Below are 11,703 nucleotides of genomic sequence, written 5' to 3' on the forward strand. Positions count from 1 at the left end.
AAACCCAAAACTAGAGAAGTAAGATTTGCAAAGCAAATGCATAATGTTTACCTTTGGACATGGTCTGCCCTGTTAATTTTTACTCAAACACATTCACATACATGTACTAGGTGGTGACAGGAGTAGAGCAGACCATGAAATTGCAACATTATGTAACCCAACACCAGTCACCATGATGACAGGCGTCAACAAATCATGTCATTGGCCAGGTCAGAGGTTAGTGTTTGGAACAGAAGAGGTCAGGAAGAAACTGAGTAAAAACAATATGTTTTCCTTCGGTAAGCATAATAAAAATACTATAAATGCAGTGATGACTGGTCTTATTTTTGCAGTTTTCATGATGACCTTACACTCAGGGCTCTAGCCAGCACCCGTTTTTCATCAATAGACCCATTCGACTTTCACGGATCGCATAAACTGCTTACGTCACGGGGGGGCATTATGAATGGAAACTACGTCACAGGGGGGACATTTCGAAAGTTCCTTTCACGGATCGCATAAACTGCATACGTCACAGAACAAAATAACCTTAAATTGTTGTACGGAATGCTACCATACAAAGTTGGTTCCTGTTTTCCTGTCATTTCCGCATATATTACCAAGAAAATAGACACTTACCTACCTTTTAGTAAAAAAAATGATCTGCCAGGGGGGACACCGCGAGCGCAAGACGCGTTTGACTTCAGCGTTCTAGAACGACGTTCTTTCGAAATGTCCCCCCTGTGACGTAAGCAGTTTATGCGATCCGTGAAAGTCGAATGGGTCTATTGCAGGAACTTTGTGGCATGTGACAGAAGAAGAATGAACAAATCCGTCAACCCTGACGGACAAAATTTACAAAAACTTGGGCAAAAACATAAAAAACATCCAAAGGAACACCAAAAACCATTCTCAAGCCCAATGATTTGACTCTCAGAATGTGGGAAATTGCATTGTTCTTATGCCAGCTTATGCTTGAAATTCCCAAATTCAAATTTGCCCCTGGCATGGAACCCCCTAGATTGCAAGCACTCTCCCCTTAGGTCTGGTCATGAACCTGGGCTAAAGGAAAAAATAATCAAGAGCCCTGCTTGCACTGCAAAATTAAATGCATCCAGTGCAGTTTTTAGGGCATGGAAACCCAACTTTTAAAAGCCAATGTTCTAGTCACTTATCTACATGTACGTATTACTGAGTTAAAACCACACTATCCCAAAGTATATTGACCCTCATGGAGCAAAAATTCCCAAAATTCTGAAGGAAAATGTTTACTGGAAGGGCCCTGGGCTGATTTTTAAGGTACCACCCAGAAAATAAAGGACTCATCTTGAGGTTTGTTTCTGCAGTTATAAATGCCCGAAGTATGAAATGCTAATTTAAATGTGCTAATGTTGGGCATTATGTGTCAATATCATACAGATTGCCTTATTCAGAATATTTCCAGTCTTTCTGCCCTGAAATCGCATTGGATGCCTTTAATGTATTTTTGTAAGTCTACACTAAATCTTCGAATACCAAGAAAACCTCCTTTTTCCATCCTATCGCTTAAGAACTGCAAAAGTTTCTGCATTTACAGTAACTCAAAGCCACAGGTTTGATACAACATTGTCTCAACAAAAAAAGGTGGCAAATTATATCTGGCAAGTCAACATTTAAATCTTGCAACAAATATTTTCTGCACATGCAATATCCAGTAACTTGATATAATTATAAATAACATTCTTTTTGAGCAGATACATGTAAGCGTGTAAATGCCCTGATTATAAATTACAATAAAAGTACAATATAGGTTATCATAATTATTATATTTTCAGTTCTTTATTGCAAGTTCATGCCCAAGGGCTAATTGCAAACAGACATTGACAAGAACAGTTTCAACACGTTTCAACAATGAATTATAAAATTATACTGGACACAATGTCATGTAGACTCAATAAATAAAGTTATGCATGTATGTGGCATATGTGGACAATAATGTACAAGTACATGCATGGGACAGACCTGTACATGCTTTTCGATGGTGATGATATTGAACACATGACAGTCATTCTTGCCACAAGAAAAAAAAAACCTTGAGAAAGTCCTGTCTCTTTTTGATCTCCCTTTCTAAGACTTCAAAACTAAGTACAATTCATGGCCAATTTTCCTGCTATACATGTATAATTCTTTTTCTATTGTAATCAACAAATGCCTGCTTTGCTAGCTTCATCATTTTTTCCGTCATATATTTTTCTTCCCTTTTGCACTTTCCCTGTTGTTCACAACAAGTGACAGAAACGGAAAGACACGAATAATGTATTTATATTTCTGTAATGCAAGCTGTTATTGAGTATCCCTGACTAACTGATGCAAAGAAATGACAGTGACATCGAAGATGGGGGTATCGTGGTGGCAAGAATGATGCTTGCAGCCAAAGAGGCATCCAAACAGGGCAGCTTACCATCGAAGTGTCTGGCAAAGGCTTTTTTAGAATCTAAACAATGCCCCTATGTCAGACACTACACAATGATATGCTACACTATTCAGAACTGCCTTTGTTGTCAGTTTGGTAGTCAGTAGAGCATGCAAGTCGTTTCTACCCATGCACAGACATGCACATTACCTGATCTAAGGAAAATGACTAGAGAACTCTTCTTTTCTTTTCTACAATAATACACATTCTTGTACCATCATCTTTATAGGAAATGCTACAAACTTTTTAAACACTGTTTCACAGACCAATTTTGTTTTACACATAGTTTACAGTTTTAGTTGTGGTATCATTCCAAACGTTCCAAATTGTACTTTTCATTATTTGTACAATGAATTATACAAATAATTCTCTGTCCATACTACATTACAAAAAACCTGCATTCATGTAGTTCTTAATTGTTCTTTTTAAAATAAAATTTGGTAAAATTCAAATGAACACAAACAAATTCTTTGTCCAAATCACTTACTAAGAATTCGCATTGATGTTATTCCAATTTGTTATTTTTTTTAAAATAAAATCTGATAGGAATAAAGTCCAAATCCAGTACCAAGAACATGTATTGATGAAGCGCCATGCGATGAATGGATGCTGTATGGAATGGTTGAATGTTAATAGTGCTGTGTACCGGTTTTCTGGAACTAGTTCTGGATTTGAAAAAAATTTTTAGTTTCAAGTCCAAAAAAACCTGAACGTCTGGAACTACAAATGTAGTTGAGGACTTACAAAAAAAAAAATTATGCCATTTTTGTTCCAAACTACCCGATAATCTTAAGTTAAATAAAAATCTTAAATACATGTAGTAAAAAATGAAGAAAACAATGCTATTGGGCATCGTCGAGTTTTGGCCTCCGTAAATTATGTGGCCAGTTTTGCCCAGACGTGCCCCACAAACAACATATCTTGCTTCTAAACCCTGGTAGTGCAGTGCTCGCTACAAATTTTGCGGTAAAGATGCCCCATTTTCCATTGGGAAATGTTCACCGAGAAGTCCCGTATTTTGTATATGCCCTGGGTTAAGTTCCAGACTTACAGGTCCGGACCTGAACCTAACTTGGGTTTAGGTACACAGCACTAGTTGTTAATGACTGGTTAGTACTGCTGCTGAGTTCTGAGTTCTCCGTCATTTTGCTTGGATGTCCACCATACCTGCAGTGAGTAACCAACCTGCTGGGCCGAGCCAGCCGGGGGTTGCGGTGCAGGCGGCTGCGGCGGCGGGCGGTTTTGTCGCTGGCTCTGGTAGTGAACCCGCGGGACGGCCGCTGCGCCCGGCTGCGGAGTCTTGCTGCGCCCGCCGCTGAAGAAACTGCCGAAGGTGGAGCGACGCTTGGGAGGAGCAACTGGAAAAGTACAATGTATCGTTTGTATGACATCCACGCATGCATAAGTTTTCGTTCGTTTCCCCCCCATAGGTTTGTTAGTGCGGCCATGGACATAAATCACTTACACAATTTTGGTTCTGTTTGACTGCAGGCTTTATTAATTTGTTGTGCACCCATCTTTGGAGCTGTTCACCCATTTTTTTTCTGTGGGAGCACCAGTGCCCAAAAAATATTTTCGTAGGTTTATGTATGTAAATGTATAGTTGTATACATGTACAGCATATTCTTAACATCTAAGCGTCAAAAAATAAATAAAATCATTGTTGTAGTACTTTTCTTTAGAAATGAAACATAATAATTTTTTCTGACATTCTGTCTTATATATATAATTGTATTTTACATTGTGCACGCAATTTTTAGGTCGGGTGCACCTATTCCCCAAAAATGAATTTCGAACCCTGCTCAAATACACAAATATGACTTTAAACATTCTGCCAAAAGTGCTATGCACAATATATTAATTGAGTTTTGGGCAGGCGCAGTACATTCCATCAGCATGCATAAATACCACAAACACAGATGTACATGTAATACCCTAAAGACTTACAGGGATCTGTTATACTCCACACTTGTTCGTACAGTTCAGACAGACCTTCCCAGATGGAAATTTCCATCTCCGACTGGAGAACTGGGTTAGTTCAAGAGAAGACAGACAACATTTAAGAAGACACAAGAAAGCAAAGACACAACAAGGAAGAGAGATATGGGAGGTTAGAACAGTACGGCTAGAACATTTAACGCTTTGTTCATTATCATCTACATGTACAACTACATGTACCTAAAATGCTTGGAAATAAGGAAACTAGTAAGCAACAAAAAGTGCTGAAAAAGGAAGTCCACTATAGAAAAGAAGAAAGCACAATGCAGAATACACCGTGTTGTATTTTATTTATGTCATACCCACCCAAGAAAACAGACATTTCAATGCGAAATGTGCCAAAATTTGGTGTATCTAAACAAAAAGTGTAACAGCGTCAATTCCAACATCCTAATTCAGTATACAAAGTTTTGAAAGCGGCACCCTTGAATCATCCTAAGTATGGAATATTTGGAAGCCTGTGTGATAACAAAACTTCAACACACACAAAAGAGAACCCTGGGCCGTACCGCTAGTTATCACATGGGTCAGAACACCTGTATTGAATGTTATTGCGGCCCAGGTATGACATAAAATGGATTATTACTTGCATTATACCCAGGGCAAGCAACCCTGTCAAGCAAACGCAATCTCTCCCCACTCACTTCCAATCTTTGCTGATCAGAGACACATACAAACATAAACCAGAGCCACCCAAAACAATACTTCCATCCATGAAGTAAAACTAAAAACACAACCTGAGTACTGTTCCTTACCTGGGGGAGGGGGTATGTGGTTTAGCAGGCTGGGGTTGTGGTAGTGTCGTTTGTGGGGAGGGTGACTGCTACATACAAAGTTAAAATACTTTTTTGTAAACTAGAGCCACCCTAAACAATTTTTCCATGCATGAAGTAAAAACACAATCTGAGTACTGTTCCTTACCTGGGGAGGGGGTTGTGGTTTAGCAGGCTGGGTTGTGGTAGTGTCGTCGGTGGGGAGGGTGAGTGCTACATACAAAGTTAAAATACTTTTTTGTAAACTAGAGCCACCCTAAACAATTTTTCCATCCATGAAGTAAAAACACAATCTGAGTACTGTTCCTTACCTGGGGGAGGGGGTTGTGGTTTAACAGGCTGGGTTGTGGTAGTGTTGTCTGTGGGGAGGGTGACTGTTACATACAAACATAAACCAGAGCCACCCAAAACAATACTTCCATCCATGAAGTAAAACTAAAAACACAACCTGAGTACTGTTCCTTACCTGGGGGAGGGGGTTGTGGTTTAGCAGGCTGGGGTTGTGGTGGGGTGGTCTGTGGGGAGGGGGTCTGCCCCGCGGCCTGCTTCTTGTCTCTCAGGATCATCTGGTTGCTCTCGGAGTCGTACAGCACCTGTTCTCGGTAGGACAGGAAGTTCCGCCCCCGCACCACCAGCCCTTGGAAGTTCTCCACCGTCTGGGAGTAGTAGTCCACTTTGTTCTTTACAGAACTAAGTATCTGAAAATGGCAAAAATACACTATAGAGAGAACAGTTGGATTCAGGGATAGGACTCGTGCATAGTGCTCTGTACCGGTTCACTGGACCAATTCCGGACTTGTAAAAAATGCATAATAATAGGTTCAAGTAAAAAAACCTAAAAGGCAAGAGTTCCAGACTTATGACACAAAAAAAAAATCATGTCACATACCCCTTTTCATTCTAAACCACCTAACCTAAAATTTAGGCTGGGACAACTGAAAAGACACTTTAGGACATTTTGGGTACAATAGAAAAATAGTCAACGTCAGAATGTCAGCCCTTCTTTTGTTTATCAGGCACACGTCCCAGCTTTTCGATCCGGAAAAGTCCCCCCTATTTTCCCGTCTACACTATTATAGTGCGCCTGGGAGTGAACATAAGCAAAATTTGTTGAAGTCACGCAACACCAAAAAACAGATTGGGACAGTTCATCCTCACTTCGGGACAATTAAAATTTATTTTTGGGACAGTGCTGGGACAATAGGAAGAAAAGTTAATTTCGAGGCCTGTACCTGTACCAGAGACTTGACGCTGGGCTGGAAGACTAGGTTGGTGTTGAGTAGGAAGGACCTGAGCAGGGGCAGGGGGTAGTAGGACAGCTGACGCAGGATTCCTGTCAACAGCAGGTTCACATACAGCGAGTTGGACATCATGGTCTCCAGCTTGGAGAACAGGGCAGCTAAAAAGGGACCTGGAAACACACAAATTATAGTTCAATAAATGGTTTATTGGTCAAACGCTACCCATGCAATTGCAGCCTTTTTATAGCGCTGAATTGATGCTTGGTTTACAATCGATTTACAATCACATAAGATCACATACAATCAATAATCACAAACAATCACATAATACACAGTCATGATATGTATAACATATTTGCTCCACACACTTTTGTTGTGGAACTGTGCGGCTGCCATTCGGCGCCACGAGGTGACCTCAATACGACTTTCCCCAACCGAAGTTAGGTACCCATTCACACCTGGGTGGAGTGAGGAAAGTCGTTTAAAGTGCCTTTCCCAAGGGCACGACATAACATCAGGGCGCATGTCCAGACATGTCCCAGGTACAACTCAGGATTGAACGCTCTATGCCTAAGTCACCTGACGCTATACAAAATACAGGAAGTCAGCTTCTAACAAGAAGTCAGAGATTTCAGACTTCTGGGAAGTGTGTTAGGTTTTTGTGAATGTATTGTATGATCATGATCCGTTGATGACATGAATGGATTATTACTCATACGATTGCATGACGTAACTTATTCCGGCACTTCACCATAGTTTATGTTTCATACTTTGATTACACAGTACACATTCCTGGTGACCCTATACCACATCCCATCACCCAGCAGGACATACCAGGTAACAACCCTGTCAATCAACTGAAACCCATTCTCTGCCCACTCACTTCCAATCCTCGTTGTTCAGGACAAGACACATACAAACTCTCCCTAAGCCAGTGCCGCCCAAAACAATACTGCTGCACTTTCCATGACGAATAGAAGACTGACCTCTCTGACTGTGCTCTCTCATTCAATTTGCGTCCTAGCATTAGTCATCCCTTTGTATACTGTATTTCAAATCTAGACATATTGTTTTTTAGCCCTTCTTGTTTGTTTTCGCACTCTTGCATTAGATTTAGGGTCTCCAGAGGACGTCATCCATAAGATTTACTTGGTGTGGCCTTATACCACGAGGCATACATACCTGTGTTTGGTGAGCCAATGCGACTCTTGTCCTCCTGTGCAGCTATGGGGCTGAAGGCTAGGTGGAGTGGTCTGAAGTTGCTGGGTGACTGGGGCAGCTCTGCGTGGGGAGTCTGGGGTGGGGACATGCCGGGGGATGGTGTGGTTGCCAAGGAAACAGCCTCATCCTCCTCCTCTTCATCTTCAGCCTCCTTCTTCTCCTTTCCATCTTTCTCGTCTAATTGGTCAAACACTTCATTATCACCCTCATCGTCATCACAACAGGACTTACATATATGCACTACTCTATCGTTGGTGAGATTGTTATTAGTGTGCAGCGAGCTGATACTTGTGTACGACCGTTTAGTCCTTAGTTCAGGGGGAAGGATCTTTCCCTCCACGTCCCTGTTTAACAGGTTCTCGATGGACATGTCCAGGTCCAGCTCTCCGTCTATGGGCTTGGTTTCCAGGGCGTTAAACAGGGCCTCGAACGAGTCGGACCTCTGCAGGGTGTTAGTTGCCGTGTGGTCAGTATTGCTCGTGTCTCCAGCCATTCCGTGCAGTGAGCTCTCTGCATGCTGTGTCTCCTGTGCATTCCTGTTAGCGGCCACCTCTCTTGCTCCATGCACATTGCCCGTTTCGCCACCACAAGATCCGTTCTGTGCAGCAGCGTGAGTTCTAGAGCAGGTTTCACCACTAGCCCTACCACTACCACCAACACGCTCACCCGCAATGCCACCGCAGCCATGCCGAACCTCATGCAAGGTCCCAGCACCGTTAGCTAAAGCACCTGATTGTCTAGAGCTCCCTGAAGAAGTGCCATGTCTTAAAGACTGACCTCTGTCGCTCTCTTCATCTTTTCCCTTCTGTACAACCTCCTCTGTATTGTCCTCGGTTTTTGACTCCCTCCTTTCTTGTTCCTCTTTCGTTCCTACTATCTTTTCTTTATCGTCCTTCGATTTTGAGTCCCTCCTTTCTTGCTCCTCTTTCGTTCCTTCAGTTTCTCCGTTGACAGGAACTTTCTCCGTGGGTTTGTCATCCGTCTTTGCGCCGTCGACGTGTATCTCCACGTCCACGATGCTGTGTATGCTGTGCAGAGAATCGCTGCTAGAGGTGGTGGGGCTGATTTTTCTCCGGGTCTTCGACGGCGAGTGCGCCTCGATCCTCCCGCCCTTGAACGACACCGACCACTCGTTGTCCGGCTTGGTGTCCGACCCCGACGACAGCCCGCTGTCTTGCGTCTCGTCCGCTTGCCGCGACTTAACCGGCGCACTCGCTAGTCTCGGCCTCGTCTCGACCCCCTCGCTGGGTGACCTGGGGTGAAAGCTGGCGCTCCTTCCCCGCGACGTGCCGTACACAACCCTTTCTTTCCTATCGTAGTTCTTGATCTGCCCCCAGTGTAAGTCCTCTGCCTTCACGCTATCTTCCGCGGGATTGTCTCCGTCGTACGGAGCAGACCAGCACTTGCACGCCTTCCACGACTGTCCGATACCTACCCGGGCGTCCTGCAGGTATTCCATGTAGCTCGTCTCAAACCTCCTCAGATCCGCCTTCTCTTTCTCCTTCTGTTCCGCGACCTTCTGGTCGACGGTTGTTACCGGGGTCGTTTTCTTACCCTTCACGCCGATGTTTGTCACCATGGCAACGGGTGTGGCCTGCTGGTTGGCGTTGTTGTCGATTCGGCAGCAGTTGGGTGTGAGAGACAGGAACTTCTCGGAGGTTTTACCGTACAGGTCGGCTTCTTTCACCGACCGCCGCTGGCTCACCATCACATGGGTACAGGGTACCAGGTACCTGTAAGGAGATGGTGCATTAGGACATAATGAATACAAGAAATCAGACATTTCAGACTTCCGGTGAGTGTTTTGGGTTGTACTGGAATTATGCAGGAGATTGTGTGATGTAATGTTATCAGATATTACACCACTGAATTCCTGCACATACTGTTATTCTCCTGTCCTGTGGACTGATGCAATCTCTGGAACCCAAACATACAAACTGACCATAAACCAGCAACACCCAAAACAATACTTCCATCCCAAAAGTAGAGAAAAGGAAATATCGTCCATCCTACTACAATGTACCAGTGTGACAAGTCTTCTGTCTAAAGTCCTCAAAAATGTGAACAAACTTCTGAGTCCTCAAAAATGTGAACAAACTGAGAATGATTGACATCTTACTTGAGAACTAACTCCAACATGACATCTTCACAGTTCAGGCTGATAACTGTACGGAACAGTGCCAGGGTCACCACAGATATCTGCATGGAAGAGATGGAGCAGAAGATTCATATTAAGTACAAGTAAAATGTTAAAAATTCTTATCTGTGGCAGTCAATACAAAAAAAACAAAACATCAACAAAAAAAAATAGGTAAGATTTGCAAAGCAAATGTGCACATAATCTAGCCTAACAAACTACTGCTTTGTTTATTCTTACTGCAAAACATTCATATATGTGGTGACCAGCCCCTCCAACTCTGTCCTGCCACTTGCTGCATAATGTAATCCAACACCACACGGTGCAGGCTACAGCAGCAGTTACCATGGTGACAGACTTCTGGTCCAGGTCATTGATCTTTGGTATTTGGAGATTAGAATTTGAAGAAACAAGACAAAAAAAACAATGTTTTCCTTCTGCAAAGGTACAGTTTTTCCTGTCTTGCAAATTCTGTCTTACCCTGGAGTTGCTGGTGATCCTACTGATAAGGGAATCCATGACCAGGTGGTCGTCGTACTTGGCCGTCGTGATGAAGCGCAGGAAGGCCTTCATCAGCGCCGGCTCCGTGATGGTGCGCAGGAACAGGTCGAAGTACGTGGTGCTCGCTATCACCTCATCCACAGAGGTCTGCAAAGAGATGCAGGATGATGGCAGTGTGAAAAATGGTCCTTCCCCTGAGGCATCGCCAAAAATGGCTTTCTTTCTTTCTTTATTCAGATTGCAACAAAACAACTATAAGGCTTGGGGAAACAAGGTTGTATTTCTTGTTTCATTCCTGAGAAATATTAGGGTCGGTAGGTAGGGATGATTTTTTTAGACTTTTTTTATAACCTACTGCAAGAATTAGAATGGGACACTCTATCCTCAGTACTACTCACTCACCTTACAGAATGAAAGTTATGTACATTTTTACAACATTACATTTCAGATTAGGGCTGGGAGACAAAAAAAATGACTGCACTTTGAGACTGTTGTAGCATATCTGGCCCTGCGATGTTGCAACTGAGTGGGATACTGCAGTTTCCACTGCAGTTGACAGGGGGCGTGGCACAAACATGATTGAATCACCATGCTATCAATCATATTTTGAAACCTCTTGACCCAATTCCTTCCAGGAATTTTGACAGTTCTTAGAATGGCCCGGACAACAGATTGTCTCACCTTGTGCAGAGCAGGGCCCATGACTGGAACCAGGAAGCCGTTATACAGGAGTTCTAACAGCTGGTTTCTCACCATGGGGTGGGCAACCTGGGGGGGAGACAGTTCAAGGTGCTGCATAAATAAACACTGTAAAAATGGTAAATATATTAAAGACTGCTTTGTTATATGAGAAAAGGAATATCAAAAACCTATAATTAGCCCAATTGACTGTAATATAGGCTCACTGAGATACTTTGTGTCCAGTGTGCTATGGGTTTGGAACCCAGGCTAACTGTAACACTATATGAAAGACTTATGCTAGCCCTTATTGTTTTAGGAATAACGAAGGATATAATCATATAAACTTTTATTGCATGTATCTTTTGTGTACCATGTTCAATACATGTGGTTATTGCCATTATTGTATAATGTACAATTGCTGTGCATAGTTCCTGTATTTTGTATAACCACGTTTTAAGTTGAAATACTAGTAACACATACCACATGTTTACATAAGAAATATACCACACTGTTGAGATGTTAAGTATGAAATTCAATCAAAAGGAAAATTTCTAACAACTTCAGAGAATTAGTATTTTGATCTCTAGTGTACAATGTAGTTCCTGTCTATTCAGAAGAAAGATATATTGCATAGGTGTGCCTCAGGGCCTGGGGCCTAATTATGCAGTCACCTGCACTTCCCAACAAACAAGACAAATCATACTATAGTTCTCTTTCCTG

The 11,703-nt window shown here is 42.6% G+C and overlaps 1 protein-coding gene across 6 annotated transcripts in view; it reads right to left on the bottom strand.

The window, feature by feature from the left end:
* Positions 1–11,703, bottom strand: part of LOC109487828 (FTS and Hook-interacting protein-like) — a 34,862-nt gene that overhangs the window by 2,562 nt on the left and 20,597 nt on the right. For 3 of the 6 annotated variants that reach the window (XM_019791913.1, XM_019791911.1, XM_019791912.1), the window contains 7 exons: positions 10,984–11,070; positions 10,282–10,449; positions 9,784–9,863; positions 7,626–9,397; positions 6,435–6,613; positions 5,669–5,900; positions 3,599–3,789 (listed from right to left, as the gene is read on the bottom strand). In XM_019791913.1, coding sequence (XP_019647472.1) covers positions 3,599–3,789; positions 5,669–5,900; positions 6,435–6,613; positions 7,626–9,397; positions 9,784–9,863; positions 10,282–10,449; positions 10,984–11,070 — 2,709 coding nt within the window. The remainder of the gene's footprint in view (positions 1–3,598; positions 3,790–5,668; positions 5,901–6,434; positions 6,614–7,625; positions 9,398–9,783; positions 9,864–10,281; positions 10,450–10,983; positions 11,071–11,703) is intronic. The other 3 variants (XM_019791916.1, XM_019791915.1, XM_019791917.1) reach the window with 2 other exon arrangements.

The sequence above is a fragment of the Branchiostoma belcheri genome, unplaced genomic scaffold (assembly GCF_001625305.1).
Source record: "Branchiostoma belcheri isolate BF01 breed outbred unplaced genomic scaffold, Haploidv18h27 scaffold9, whole genome shotgun sequence".
Lineage (NCBI taxonomy): Eukaryota > Metazoa > Chordata > Leptocardii > Amphioxiformes > Branchiostomatidae > Branchiostoma > Branchiostoma belcheri.